The sequence below is a fragment of the Bos mutus genome, chromosome 1, assembly GCF_027580195.1.
Source record: "Bos mutus isolate GX-2022 chromosome 1, NWIPB_WYAK_1.1, whole genome shotgun sequence".
NCBI lineage: Eukaryota > Metazoa > Chordata > Mammalia > Artiodactyla > Bovidae > Bos > Bos mutus.
In genome coordinates this window covers 43,719,920-43,735,446 of record NC_091617.1, presented here as the reverse complement: position 1 = coordinate 43,735,446, position 15,527 = coordinate 43,719,920, and the positions used below count along the sequence as shown (strand labels likewise).

Genomic DNA, 15,527 nt, shown 5'->3' with positions numbered 1-15,527 from the left:
TGCCCGACAGGGAGGTTTCTCTGTGTCCAGCGTTACCGTCCAAAGGTCAGCTCAAGTCTGCCCCCTAGAGCAGAGTAACCAGTGTGCCTTCACAGTAATGCTTAACCGTGTTCATTTCTGACACTGGTGTTTTCCAGAGAACAGCCACTTTCTATTTTATATGCTTCTGCATTATTTGAAAGTATGACAGGTGCTGTTTTTATAAGTAAAAGAGTTTCCATGGAGGGGGGAATACGATCTACAAATGCAATTTTTCATTTCAAGAGAGTAATATGTGACAGTTTCTTGCCTAAAATAGGCAGAATTAATTCAAGTTATAGAACTCTGTTCAGAGTCACACTCTCAGACAATATATATATATAGCCTCAGTACTATGAGATAGGCACCTATGGGGTTCTGGGAATGCAAAGATGATTAAGATATGATTCCTGTGAACTCAGAGTTCACAGTCTAGATGGGAAGACAGATATGTATGTAAATCATTACATGCTAAAACCCACATGAGTTATACTACAGCACAGAAGAGAATATAATTGGACAGAGGTATTTTCATTTGGAAAGAGAAGGATGGAAGGAAGGAAGGGAGAGAGGAAAGAAGGGAGAGATAGAGGGAGGGAGGAAAGAAGGAATCAAGTATAATAAACTTTAAAATGTTATAACTACTATTAAGCCAGTTAACCCAAAAAGTAACACCATGGGTTAATCAAATTCTGATTCTTTTTAAACTCCCTAGAATTTAAAAAATAAAATTCGAGTAATACAAAAAGAGGCTTAGAGAATCAGTCAGGGTAAAGATCAGTACTGCCCCAAAGGAATGAGACAGAGAGGTAAGTTTAAATTTTCTAATAGCTACATTAAAATAGCAGAGGGACTTCTTTGGTGGTCCAGGAGTTAAAACTCTGTGCTCTCAATGCAGGGGGTCCAGGTTTGATCCCTGGTCAGGGAAGACATCATTTTGGTCAGGGAAGACATCAACAAAGACATTATCTTTGTTGCAATCAAGGGGCCTCAAGTGATGTGGTGGCAGTGAGAATGGAATTTAGTAGGTCCCAGTGATATTTAGAGGCAAAATAGGCAGAAGTTGATGATTATTGGAATGGAGAACAAAAGAAGACTACAAGATGGTTTCGACCTGAACCAAGTTCTTAGTTGACAACTGGTAAATGATAATAACCATTCACTGAGATAGGGAACCATAGCCTTGACTAGACGGACCTTTGTTGGCAAAGTAATGTCTCTGCTTTTTAATATGCTATCTAGGTTGGTCATAACTTTCCTTCCAAGCAGTAAGCATCTTTTCATTTCATGGCTGCAATCACCATCTGCAGTGATTTTGGAGCCCAGAAAAATAAAGTCTGACATTGTTTCCACTGTTTCCCCATCTATTTGCCATGAAGTGATGGGACCAGATGCCATGATCTTAGTTTTCTGAATGCTGAGCTTCAAGCCAACTTTTTCACTCTCCTCTTTCACTTTCATCAAGAGGCTTTTTAGTTCCTCTTCACTTTCTGCCATAAGGGTGGTATCATCTGCATATCTGAGGTTATTGATATTTCTCCCGGCAATCTTGATTCCAGCTTGTGCTTCTTCCAGCCCAGTGTGAAGAAAAGCTGAAGAAAGCTGAGTGCCAAAGAATTGATGCTTTTGAACTGTGGTGTTGGAGAAGACTCTTGAGAGCCCCTTGGACTGCAAGGAGATCCAACCAGTCCATCCTAAAGGAGATCAGTCCTGGGTGTTCATTGGAAGGACTGATGCTGAAGCTGAAACTCCAGTACTTTGGCCACCTTGTGCAAAGAGCTGACTCATTGGAAAAGACCCTGATGCTGGGAGGGATTGAGGGCCGGAGGAGAAGGGGACGACAGAGGATGAGATGGCTGGATGGCATCACTGACTCGATGGACGTGAGTCTGCGTGAACTCTGGGAGTTGGTGATGGACAAGGAGGCCTTGGCATGCTGCAATTCATGGGGTTGCAAAGAGTCAGACACGACTGAGTAACTGAACTGAACTGAGATAGGGAACACAACAGGAGGGAAAGACAGGGGGGCAAGAAATAATAATGTACTTTTAAAAAGTGAGTTTGAGGGAATTTCCTGGCAGTCTAGTGGTTAGGACTCCATGATTTCACTGCTGAGAGCCCAGGCTCAATCCTGGGTCTGGGAACTAAAATCTCACCAGCCTTGTGGTATGACCATAAAATTAATTTAAAAATGAGTTTGCAATGCCTATGAAAACTGCAACTAGATATATGTCTAAGGTCCAGTTGTGTGTGTGGGTGTGGTGCTCAAGAGAAAGGTCTGCATCACAGGAAGAGATTTAGGGGCCATTTGGGGCTTCTCTGGTGGCTCAGATGGTAAAGAATCTCCCTCAAGGCAGGAGACCTGGGTTCAATCCCTGGGTCAGGAAGATCCCCTGGAGAAGGGAATTGCAACCCACCAGTATTCTTGCATGGAGAATTCCATGGACAGAGGAGCCTGGCGGGCTGCAGACCATGGGGTCAGTTGGACATGACTGAGTGAATAACACACCACATAGGTAGCTGACCCCATGGGAGTGTTTGAGATTGCTCAAAAAGAATAAGCGGAGTCAGACATATGCCTAGAACACATGCCTAGACAAAGCCTAGAGGAAAGCCAACATTTAAGGGTTAAGGATTCCTCAACAAAGACTAACCAAGAATGATCAGTGAAGTCCAAGGAACCAGAGAATATAGATCATAACAACCAGAGAGGACTTCAGAAGGGAGAGAGTGGTCAGCAATGTCAGAAGCTGCCAGATAGTCAAGCTAAGGAAGTAGAGCAATGTTTTCATACAGTTTGACAGTAAAGGGGACAAGAGTGACTTTGAAGAGGACAGCTTCCAAAGAAGGTAAAGATAAAAGTCACATTGCCACAGACTGAAAATTCAGGGAGGAATGTAATAGATACTCTTCAGGAAGTTTTCTGTGAAAGGAAAGATAGCTAAGGTGGTAACTCAGGGAAAACAAAGTGTTAGTCACTCATGTCTGACTTTTTGCAAGCCCATGGACTGTGGCCCACCAGGCTCCTCTGTCCATGGAATTCTCCATGCAAGAATATTGCAGTGGGTAGCCAACCCCTTCTCCAGGGGATCATCCGACCCAGGGATCAAACCTGGGTCACCTGCATTGCAGGCAGATTCTTTACCATCTGAGCCACCAGGGAAGGCCAGGGTGGTAACTATTGGCTATTAAAAGTGGTACCTACTGATATGTTGTGAGGGAAACTTTCTAAGATAGAATAGACTTGAGCACATTCTAAGTATGTTTCCTTTGTAATAACCATTAAAATTATGCACTCAACTATTTTATTGACTTTAAAAGATGTTATCACATATTATTAACTGAAATGAGTTAATGTTTGGACATAAGTTGTGTGTGTATATCTGTGCACATAGATAATATTCTGAAAAGACATAAAATAAAGTATATCTCTGAGTAAGTATAAGAATTTTTAATTTTTATTCTCTTTCTTTTATATCTTTATTATGACAAGTATTGTTGTATTTTAAAACAAATTTTAAAAAGGCAATAAATAGACAAAGTCATATTCAGAGAGTCCCCCCTTTTACATGTACAATGGTCCTGAAAGTGTGCTGAAAATGGGCTTTTCTTCAATTTGATAAAATATAGAATAAAATTCCTAATTCTGATTTTTCCAGGTATCATCATCCTTGAAGGGGAAGAACCTTCACACGTATCCTGGTTGGAGTGGAAGGCGGCTACTCTCTCAGTCAGCCAGCCAACGCGCCCCGAGAACTCCAGGTATTTCTCCTTCCCGTGGGTGGGCCACTTCTCCCCAGACCTTTATATTGGGGCCACAGCAATGTATAGATCATCCCCACTTCTAAAATTTGGTTAGCAAGACTGAAAAGTACCCAAAGCAAAGGTGGAGAAACCAGTATTTTCCCCACAACTACAGCAGAACACAAACCTCAAAGGCAGGTCAGGTCCCGTTCTCCACCTTGGTAGCAAACACACCAGGTACTAGATTGAAGTCATCTTTTACTTGTGTGAAAAAGCATCATTGAGAGGCTACATGAAAGTATCAACCCAAAATGGTGAAGGTACAAGTTGTATGAATTGAAAGAATGCAAGTTAATGATCATCAATATTTTACTTTTATTTCACTGTTTTCCTCTTCTCTTTTTCTTTCTTTTTACTAACTATGCCAAAGTTAGTTTGTTCTTACATAAGCAATCAGTTGTGGTATAATTCTGGGAGATCTTTACAAAATAGAGATTCTTGCTACCCTTGGGCATTTAAAGATCCAAGACAGAGATAAAGAATAAAAAGAAGGCAGGAATAGAGACCCAGATGTAGAGAACAGACTTATGGTTATGGACACAGCAGTGGAAGAAAAGGGTGGGACAGATTTGAGAGGATGGCATTGAAACCTATACATTACCATATGGAAAACAGAGAGCCAGTGGGAAGTTGCTGTATGACACAGGGAGCACAAATCCAGTGTTCTGTGACAACCCAGAGGGGTGGGATGGGGAGCGGAGGGAGCTTCAAGAGGGGGACATATATATATATATATATATATATATATATATATATAATATACACTTATGGCTGATTCACATTGTTATATGGCAGAAACTAACACAACGTTGTTAAGCAATTATCCTACAATTAAATTTTTTTTAATTTTTTAAAAAAGAATAAATAGGGAGATTTCAACTATCTCTCCTTCTAGGGAAAAAAAATAGAATATGGGCTCAACGTGTTTAATTAACCTGACTGTGGTGATGGTTTCACAAAGAATGTCGTATACATACACGTCGATCATCATGCTGAACAATTTAAATATACACAAATTTATTCATCAATTATACTTCAATAAAGCTGGAAAAAGAATAAAAAGTCCCTGCTTCAACAGCACATACAGTAACATTGGAACTTCTCTGGACACACAGAAGATTAGCACAGCACGTGTGTAAGGGTGACATGCAGATCTGTGCGAAGCATTCCATATGTTTCAAATAAGTCATGGGTGTAATGTACAGCAAGATGACGATAGTCAACAATACTGTATTGTACATTTGAAAGTTGCTAAGAGAGTAAGTCTTAAAAGTTCTTATCATCAAAACTATAACCCACTTCCAAGTCCTGCTTTTCTCATTCACCTCTGCCCATTTACAAGCAAATCACACACAGACTAAGTCAGGACCCTCTGCCAAAGGGAAAAAGATGTCCTGCCTCAGGTTAGGAACATGAGTCAGAATGAGCTGAGTTCTGGCCCTAACTCTGATTACCTCCTCAGCAGTGAAAGACAGAACTTTCCTAAACTGCAGTTTCCTCTGCCAGCAAGTAAAAAGACTACACCCCACCTCGGGAGTGGTGAGGACTATTTCAGGTCATGCTTTCAAACTTTCCACATAGTACCTGGCACCTTTAATTACCAGTTCTCATTAAATAATGGCCTTTAGACATACTTATATAATAACTTCTAGTAAGGAGTTCGAGTCACACCAATGACTTTTATTTAAGATTATTTGTGAGGCTGATGTGGAAGAAGGGTTGGTGAAGATGTGTAGGTGGCTCTTTAAATATCTCTCTTTACATTTTCAAGAATAACTTTATTCTATTAAAATACCTTTTATTCTTTTTATTCCCCTAAAAGGGCAACAGAGCAGATCATACTCTGAAAAGCAGGTGGGGTATGATGCAAGCTGTCTTGGGGAGCAGCTGAATCAACCACCCACCTGAGTCACTCAGCATCTGCAGACCCTCTTACAGGTACCGTTCCTGGGTCTGGTAAATTGGGGCTCAAAAAGCAGCAGCGTCGGTAGTCATGGTGTGGAAGCAAAGGGTTATTTGAGCGCTTTTTCAGACAGGGTGGGCAGGTACACTTCTCCATGCTCTTCCTTCCTAGAGCTCCTTTTTTCCTCCACTTTCTTGCAAGACCTCACTTCCAGAAACCGGCGTTCTCTCTCATTTCTCTCCTTTCTGCTCTCAGGTCCCTGATAAAGAAGGATTGGAAAAGGGTAGATAGCTGACAACATTCAACATTTTTCCTAATTATCAGAAATGTAGGAAACTCTAATCATTTAGGAGACTTTCACATCTTAGTTTTTAGTAATAAATTAGCACAAGCCTAAGGGTATTGCTAAAGCTTTAGTCATAAACAAAGGAAGAGGGGCCTTGGGCACCAGCAGATGGTCTGTGGAGGAAACTCGGCCTGCACATGACTCTGCCTCTAAGGTACAAAGGGATGTGATTTCACAGTAAAATTAATACTCTTCTGGTACTTTTTGAAAAAGAATGTGGCAAGGGAATCATACATTGAATGATTCTAACCTCCTCACGGTCACTAAGGGTTTGCACTAAGTTTTCAGATAAGGACTAGGTAAAGAATGAAGTGTCAAGAATGACATTCAACCACACTAACATTCCCCAACAAGTTGCCCAGGGGTCCACATTCAATGGTCAAATGAACGAACACACACTGTTGTTCTAGGATGGGGCGATATGACACCAACTAGACTAGAGACCCTATTGCTTAGATTCTACACCTAGGCGGAGGGAGACAATCAACCAATAAGCCTGAAAGGAAATAAAAAAATAACAGGTAGTTATAAATGTAATGATAACTATAAATAGGGTGATGTGATAGGGAACTGTGTGGAGACTGGGGGCAAGGGGAGAGGTGTGCTTCTTTGGTTTCCATGGTCAGAGGGTTAGTTTCAAAGGAATTACTTACAAAAGACTAGTATTGATCAATATAGTGATGGTATCTATTTACACTTCAGTTTTTTAAATAAACAAAATCATTATTCCCCCATTGTCCACTTGAATTGGAAATGCTGCAGAACTCCTGAGTGCCTATGAGGTGAACATAAGCAGTAACACTCAGATGAGCAAGGTCATGACTAGCCCAGCAGGGTGAGCTATGGGGATGTCTGGTTACTGAGGGGGTGTTATCCTCTGTACAGTGTTAAATTGTTTTCATACTGAGATTATTTCATTTCTATCTATAATGGTCCACTAGTCAAAATCAGAAAGCAAAACAAATGATGATGCTGAGATACAGGTTAAGAGGGGCTTAAAAATTGTACTAGCCCTGTAAATGTGCCTCCAGATTATTTTCATTAGGTCCAGCACTTGTATTAAATCCATCAATCTGCTCATAATTCATATTGAGCAGCCAGGAATATCTCTAATCCTTATAAGAACAGTATAAAATAGAGAAAATATAGTGATGATTATTTGCAATTTGGCTTTTCCCTCATTGAGAATAAAGACTATGTGAAAACTGCTCATAATAATAACCTGAAATATTTTTTTCTTATCTTATCACTTAGAAACAAAGTGAGAAAAATTATTTTAAAATGCCAGTTGAGTTTTTCAATATCAAAAGGAAAAACTTTAATGTTATTGGTCATGAACAGATCACAAAAGCAGTTTTCTGGCTCTTCTTGATGCTAAAAGATGTAAAATTTAAATCTACATAGTAGTATACATTTGGCCCCCAAATAAAAGCCAATATACATCATTTTTAGATTTGCTGACAAATCACACTTTTTAATGTAGTTAGTTTCAGAAAATCGCATCAATTGTTACACAGAAAAATGTTTTAAAGTATGTATTTTCCAAATTGTTTTATTTGGAATGAAGAAAAATTTTATAATATAAAAGTAATATAAAATTTAAAATATTTAAAATTATTTATCATATATATTGATCACATAATATGAAAAGCATTTTAATGATTTTGTAAATTCCTAGCAGGTTTCTAGGTTATTATACAGTTGTCCCTTAGTATCCTCAAGGGGACTGGTTCCAAAACCACCCACGGGTACCAAGATGCATGGATGCTCAAGTTCACAAGTACAGAACCCAAGGACATGAAGAGCCAACTACATACAACTATGAACAGAGTTCTTGAGTCAAAAAAGTTGAAAAGGCTGCCTTGGTTATCTTGGCACTCAAAAGGAAGAACTTGAGAAATGAATGAAACAAACATTCTTATATTTTAAGGATAAGATAATGACATCTCTTTAAGTAAGAAAATTGATTTCACATTTACACACTTATGTAAACATGTGATATGAATTTTTTCTGTGGCCAACAGAATCAACAAAGAATTGTTCTGATTAAATTTTTTTTCAAAACATATTTATATCCTTCCTTACTCTAGAAAGAATTTAAAGCAAGTCAATTCCCTGATTAATATAATTAATGACTTTAACAAGCAGTTTTGAAACAGATGTGAAAAAATATTTTATTCCTGCCAAAAGCTCATAATGTGAATCTAATCATGAGGAAATATCAGATGATTTCAAACTGAGCTTCATTCTAAAACATAACCAGCCAGTCTTATGAAAGATAAAGACTGAGGCATTGCTGCAGAAATAAAATAGCTTAAAGGGACATGAAAATCATTTGCAACACATGATCTGGAATCTTGATATAAAAAATATTATTGGGACAACTGGGAAAATAGGAATAAGGCCAATAGATAAGATATTGTGTTGGTGTTCATTTCCTGAGTTTAATTACCATACTATATTTATATCCTTGTGCCCTTGTTTGGGCGTGGGAAGGAAAGAGAGAGTAAATGTAAATGGGATAATATGTTTACGTTTAGAGGGAATCTAGGTGAAAGGTGTAGTCTTGGCACTATTCTTGCAACCTTGTTCTAAGTCTGAAAGCATATCTAAAAAAAAAAAGCATTAAAAAAAAAAGACAAAATAGAAACCCTTAATAATGTTTAGACACAGAAAGTGACAGCTGTTCACTATTCTTCCTTCCTTATTCCTTTTTTGATCCCGTAGAGATAGCACTTACTCAAGGGGAGTCATAGATACACAAGGTCACTGCGACAAAAGTGAAGTGCCACTGTGAGGCAAAGATGCACAGTGACAATCCCAGCAGCTGTCACAGCTAGGCAGAAAGCACCGAGCTCGGGGGACCATGAGGTAGGAAGCCCATGAGTGTCTTCCCTAGCCAGTCACAGAGCGCAGCTCAAGATCCAGGTGGATCTAGCCTTACTTATTCGCTCCATCTACTACATAGAAGAAACATATCATTATTCTTCTTTTGCAAAATAAAACCAAAATCAAAGACCCAACAAAAAAGAAGTATGTTGCTCAGGGCTGCTCAGTGAACACACTGCAAAGTTGAAAAACTAACCTCCAATTAATTGGTCTCTAGTTTAGGACTTTATGTATCAGTTTTGGCATCATCAGTGGTGCTTCTAGTCTTCCCCCCATTTCCTGCCTGTTTCCCTTATGCCTCACTTGGATTCCCACGAGGCCACTGTGACCACTCCTGCTCCTGCTCTCCATGGTGTCCAGAGAGTTCCTTCTGTGTGCTTTTTAAAGATACAGGGGGCACAACGCCATCACAAACTATTTCCTACCAGATTACATAGGGGAGGATAAGAGCAATAGGGACAGCTTTTTCTTTTTCATATAGTGGAAAGAGAACAAATCACAATTATTTGTAATAAGGGTGATAGAAACAGTCTCAAAGAACTAGAGGACATTGGTAACAAAACATTCCAACCAGTACTTCTTCAGGAATTCTTCCTACACCCGATGTCTTTAAATAATAATAATTTAAAACCTTTATGTACATCTGGGCTATCTAAAACAGGTATCATTTTCCAAAGATCTCAATGCTGCTGCTGCTGCTAAGTCGCTTCAGTCGTGTCCGACTCTGTGCGACCCCAGAGACAGCAGCCTACCAGGTTCCCCCGTCCCTGGGATTCTCCAGGCAAGAACACTGGAGTGGGTTGCCATTTCCTTCTCCAATGCATGAAAGTAAAAAGTGAAAGTGAAGTCGCTCAGTCGTGTCCGACTCTTTGCAACCCCATGGATTGCAGCCTACCAGGCTCCTCCGTCCATGGGATTTTCCAGGCAAGAGTACCAGAGTGGGGTTCCATTGCCTTCTCTGAAAGATCTCAATGCCAAACTGTAAATAAGAAGCTAGATTTGTTCTCCTCAGACTGGGAGAGTACGAACTTTTTGAGTTTCCTTTTCTAAGACAGCTTAAATATTCAATAACTCTGTTACATACCAAAGAGACGGAACGTTTGGTTCTAAAGCACAGTTGCTGTTCAAAGGAGTCTGAAAATGACTGAATTTTGGAATGGGATCTTCCTTTTGATTCCAATGGCTCCTTGAATGACCCATCCCCTGAGCACTTTCTGTGATCCCGCACTTGAGTGTGGCATCGAAATCCCTGGTCCTCATAAGAATACCTTCTAGGATGGCTGGCAGACGACATCATTCTGGGAAGTACAGGAAACTGGGAATACAGAATAAAAAATGTTACAATATAAACAGACTGCACAATATTAGCACAGAGACAGAATGTCCATAGATTACTAACCAAACGAATCTCATGTTGAACTGAAATTTCATCTTCTTGATCAGTAGGACCTTTCTACAGCAATGAGGCAGTGGAGTCAATTGGTCAAAACATTAAATATCCCAAGATTAGCTTTGTTGCTCCTGTATCATTAGGGTGGTATAATCAAGTGTCCCAAGCCTTAAACTGACATGTAAAAAAAAATTTCAAAATAATCAAGTGAAAATTTTAAAGAAGCCATAAACATTAAAAAAAATAATACAAAGATGAATAGTTGTGTGATTTCTGTATAGAGAAGGAATTTCTAAGAGCAAAGAACAATAGAAGAAGTCAAAAGGAAAAAAATTCATTTAATTACATAAGTAAAGCTAATATACATGAAAACAACACAAAATTATGCAGTGGACAAAAAAAAAAAAAACAAAATATTTGCTACAAGTTACTAATATTTAATAAATACTCTGAAGATAAATAAGTATATTCACATATACATACAAACATAGAGGTCAGGTAACACAATGACAGCAACAGAAAATGATCAACAACTGGAAAATAATCAAAGACAGAGTTCAGAGAAGCCAAACTTTTGAAAGAATTGTGACATTTGCTCTCTCAATTTCTCTTACTCTCCAAACCACTCCAATCCAGCTTTTGCAGCCACATGTTAGTTAGGATATTGGTCCCCATGTTGCCAAATGCTGTGCATGTTTTAGCCTTTCGTCCTTTATGTAGCCTCCAACCCAGGTGCCTAGGGAGCCATTCTGAAACAGTCTTTCTCTTGCCTTCTGCCATGGCACTTCTTGGTTCCCCCTTCACCTTTCTGCCACTGTGTTTTAGATGTTTGCTCACTTCTCCCTTCTGTCTGCTCACAACTGCTGGAGTCCCCAGCGCTCTAAACCAGTCCTCCCTCCCTTCCTTTGCTTTCTCACCTAACACTGTCTCTCTAAATGCCTCACCCCCAGACTTCAATTTCTATCTATACCCTAGTTTCCTCATTTATACTGACTTCTCCCCTGAGCTTCTGCCCGCTCAAAACTTCCCTTCTTGGTTTCCCATAGGCACACAACCTGATCCGTCCAAATTCGAACTCATTGCCTCTCCTCCCCAAACCTGCTTCTCAAGTGCCCCTCAATTTAGAAAAGGCATCACCATTCACCTGGTTGCTTGGGCCACCTTCCACATCCAATTGCCAAGTCAGTAGAATCCACCTCTCAAGTGTCTCTGAAAACCATTCACTTTTTTCCAGTGCCACCGTTACTACCCTAATCCAAGTCATCACTACCTTTTGCCCAGATTACAGTGGCAGCTTCCTTCCTAGTTGGAGCTATCCTGGGTTCACTCTTACTCACTTTCCCCACAGCACCCAGCATACTTAAAACAACCGCAACAAACATAGGCCATCACGCTTCATCTCTTCACCCTCACCTCTTCAAGGACACAGCCTCACTGGTCGCTTCCTCCAGCTCACTTGCTCCTGGCCAGCACAGGCATTTTCACAAGAGGTCCTCTCTGGCTGTGACCCCATCCCTTCACTTCATCACCAGCTAATCGCACTTTACTCACAGTGGAAACCACACCCCCCTCAGAAAGCCTTGCCTTCCCCCTTGATTGGTCCAGGCCCCTGAGGCACTGTTAGACACTCTCCCTGAGGTCTTATACTTCTTCATGACGCTTTTCACAACTGTCGTTGATCTTCTGGTTAATTTTGTTACACGTCTCTCTTCTCCAGTAGACTGTGTGCTCCACGTGTCAAGGGCTACGTATCATTCTCTCCTAGAAACTCAGTACACAGCACTTTGCTGCCTTCACAGCATGAGTTTATTAAATATACATTCAATGAATAAAAGTATAAAGAATGAAAGAAAAAGAAATACCAAGTGGTGAAAACTGTTTAGGCTTATTAGTAGTCAAAATTATGTTAAAATGAAATGAAAACCAATTTTGCCTTTTGGGTTAGCAAAAAAAAGTTGTTTTTTTTTTTTGTTTGTTTGTTTTAATAATACTAACACTAGCAAGAGTGCAAGGGGATAGGCACTGTCATTCCTTGCTGGTAGCAGGACTATAAATGGATACAGCTTTCTTGGAAAGCTGTTGACAATATGAATCAAAAGGCTTAAAATAAGGTCCTCATTGCACATGGGCTGAATTGTGTCATCCCTTCCCCCCCCAACCTGCCCCACCAAATTCACATATTGAAGCCCCATGTGAATAGCTCACAATGTGACTGTATTTAGGGGTAGGGCCTTTAAAAATTAACTTAAAATGAGGCCATCAGGGTGGCCCTAATCCACTCTAACTAGTGTTCTTATAAGAGGAAGAAATTGAGAGACACCAGGGACATACTCATATGGAGGAGAGACCACGTGAAAACACAGGGAGTAGACGTTTTCTACAGATGTTTTCTGTACTGATCACTTACATTGTCAGTAAAAAAAAGAATAATAATACGCTAAAAAATTGAGACTGGGACACAGAAGGACGAATACTTCATGATTCCACTTATATAACATATCAGAAATGGTCAAGCTCCTAGAAGGAAGGAACAGAATGGTGGGTGCCAAGGGCTGGGGCAGTTGCTAATTAACAGGTATAACATTTCAGTGCGCTGGTTCAGACTCCACGCTTCCCCTGCAGGGGGCGTGGTACCACCCTTTGTCCGAGGACTAAGATTCCACATGCCTCACGGTGCAGCCAAAATAAATAAATAAATAATAAGTCCTAGAGTTCTGCAGTACAACATTGTGCCTAAAGGTAACAATACTGTATCGTATACTTAAAAATCTGCCAAAGAGGGTAAATCTCGTTACATGTTCTTATCACATCAAAAATCTTAAAAAATAAAATTTAAAAGATGTGAGACTGGGAGTGAAATGTATGTGTTTGTACAAATGTTCTCTTCCATTGATAGGCATAAAAAAAAATGGCAAGGGTTTCCATCACAATGTAAATAAAGTGTACCCTTGATATCTCCTTATGTCAGATGAAATTTCCAGTTAGTCTGTTTAGGTGTGGAAGCTTGTGAGAAACAAGCATAGAAATATATATTACCATATGTAAAATAGATAGCCAATGGGAATTTGTGTATGTCTCAGGGAACTCAAACTGGGGCTTGGTGACAACCTAAAGGGGTGGGATGGGGAGGGAGGCAGAAGGGAGGTTCAAGAGGGAGGGGAAACATGTATACCTACGGCTGATTCAAATGCAGAAACCAACATAATACTGTAAAGCAATTATCCTTTGACTAAAAATAAATAAACACACACACATAAAAAGCACTCTAATTGGTTACATGGAAATTTTCCCACTTTTAAAAATGTTTTCTTAGTAAGCAAGCTCTACTTTTGGAATTTTATATGCCCTTCTAATGCAATTTCCCCCACAAAGACTTGAATCAATGCCCTCAAAAGCTTTTTTTTTTTTTTCAAGGTGTGGAATGTCACTTCCACGTCCATGGATCAACCTTATCCATCTGTCTCCTGTGCTGTGACGCAGGTCCTCGTGTGAGGCATGGGATCCCCCACACTCTGAGCTCATGACCTGGGCTCCCGGCTCCCAGGCTCCAAAGCCTGCAGCAGGCATGGACTTGCTGGAGCAATTATCACCCCGGAGTTAGTAGTGCTCTCACTAGAAAATAGTGCTCTGAACAACCTTGCTATTTCTCACAGGGATGCCAGAAAACCATTTCTGTCCAAAAAAAATCCTATGCACTCTTGACTCCAAGCCATAGGTTCTTGCCTTTTGAAAATATAGTTATGTAACACCTTCACTCCAAGAACTACTTGAAGTTTTTTATTCTGGGTTTAATTATAATCACCCTTCAATTGTACCCCTCCTGCCCTCTGAGTAAATGCAAGCACCTGAGCATGATGAGAAATAATCGGGGAAAAGATCCAGGTGTTGAGATAATTAAGACCCATGTTGAATCTTAGTGCACTGTGTGTGTCAGGCTCTCTGGGGACCAGGCCTTATCTCTAATCTCTGAACAAATCCTACAAGGGAGTCATTCTTCCCCTTTCACAGATGAGGAAAATGAATCTTAGTTTGGCTAAGAGACTTGTCTAAGACTTACATGACTAGTGACTTTATGGAGATGTTTAAGCATAAGATGTCTCTTCCTTGGATTATTGTTGTTGTTTAGTGACTAAGTCACATCTGGCTCTGTGACCCCACAGAATGGAACCTGCCAGGCTCCTCTGTCTATAAGATTTTCCAGGCAAGAATACTGGAGTGGGTTGTCATTTCCTTCTCCAGGGGATCTTCCCAACCCAAGGATCAAATCTGCATTTCCTGCTTGGCAGGCTGATTCTTTACCACTGAGCCACCTGGGAAACCCCTTAATCAGATTAATAATCCCAAACTTGTATCTTCAACAACAGCAACAAGTTCATTCTATTTCTAAGTGAAACATGGCTTTAAACAATGTACCAGTTATAACAAAATCTTATTACAAAAGTAATAATAATTTGTAGGTCTTTAGGAAAGTCTAAATGAATTTTATGTGAGGAATATTAACTGCCTATCAACAGAGCCAAGAGATTTATAAATTAGTCAATTAGCATTATACAGAAATAGCATCAGGATAAAAAGGTTCAACTGGTAAAATGGTAGGTCGATACCATCCGCTGGACCTCCTTTAGGGAAACTAAAAGACAATTTAAACTCTGACACATAGGAAAAAGAGGAGGAGGAGGGAGAGGAGGTGGAAAGGAGAGGGGGAGAAAAAGTGCTTACTTGGTACCAGGCACTGTTCTAAGCACACTGCACACACTAGTCACTGAATCCTAAGAACACCTGCATGATGTATGCACTGTCTTCATCAATCCCATTCACACAGAGGGACTCTGAGACAGAGGGAGGTTATGCAGCCAGTAGTAGACACTGGGAGGCACCTCAGAGCCCTCGCTCTTACTCACTCCACTCTGCTGCCTTCCCAGAAATTCCTCTATCTTGGCATCTATTGATAGTAGAAGAGAGGAAACAAGTCCAGGGAACATTAATGATAAATGCTCCCCTGTAGAACTGTCACTGATGCCTGAAATTTATTACTAATTTCTTTGGATCAAGCTTGTCTCCTCTTGAAATAGAATACACATTTAAGCTGAAAAACAAGGAATCACATTAGTCACGAAACTTTAGGGCATCCCCCTCGTTTCAGGTGTGAGAAATCCTCTAAGGGGGCCAAGGCCCAC

General features: G+C 40.1%; 1 protein-coding gene across 2 annotated transcripts in view; it reads right to left on the bottom strand.

The window, feature by feature from the left end:
* Positions 1–3,489: 3,489 nt before the first annotated feature.
* Positions 3,490–15,527, bottom strand: part of LNP1 (leukemia NUP98 fusion partner 1) — a 40,178-nt gene continuing 28,140 nt past the window's right edge. For both annotated transcript variants that reach the window (XM_070368411.1, XM_005890051.2), the window contains 2 exons: positions 10,045–10,275; positions 3,490–5,984 (listed from right to left, as the gene is read on the bottom strand). In XM_070368411.1, the coding sequence (XP_070224512.1) occupies positions 5,835–5,984; positions 10,045–10,275 (381 nt within the window). In that variant the 3' untranslated portion in view covers positions 3,490–5,834. The remainder of the gene's footprint in view (positions 5,985–10,044; positions 10,276–15,527) is intronic.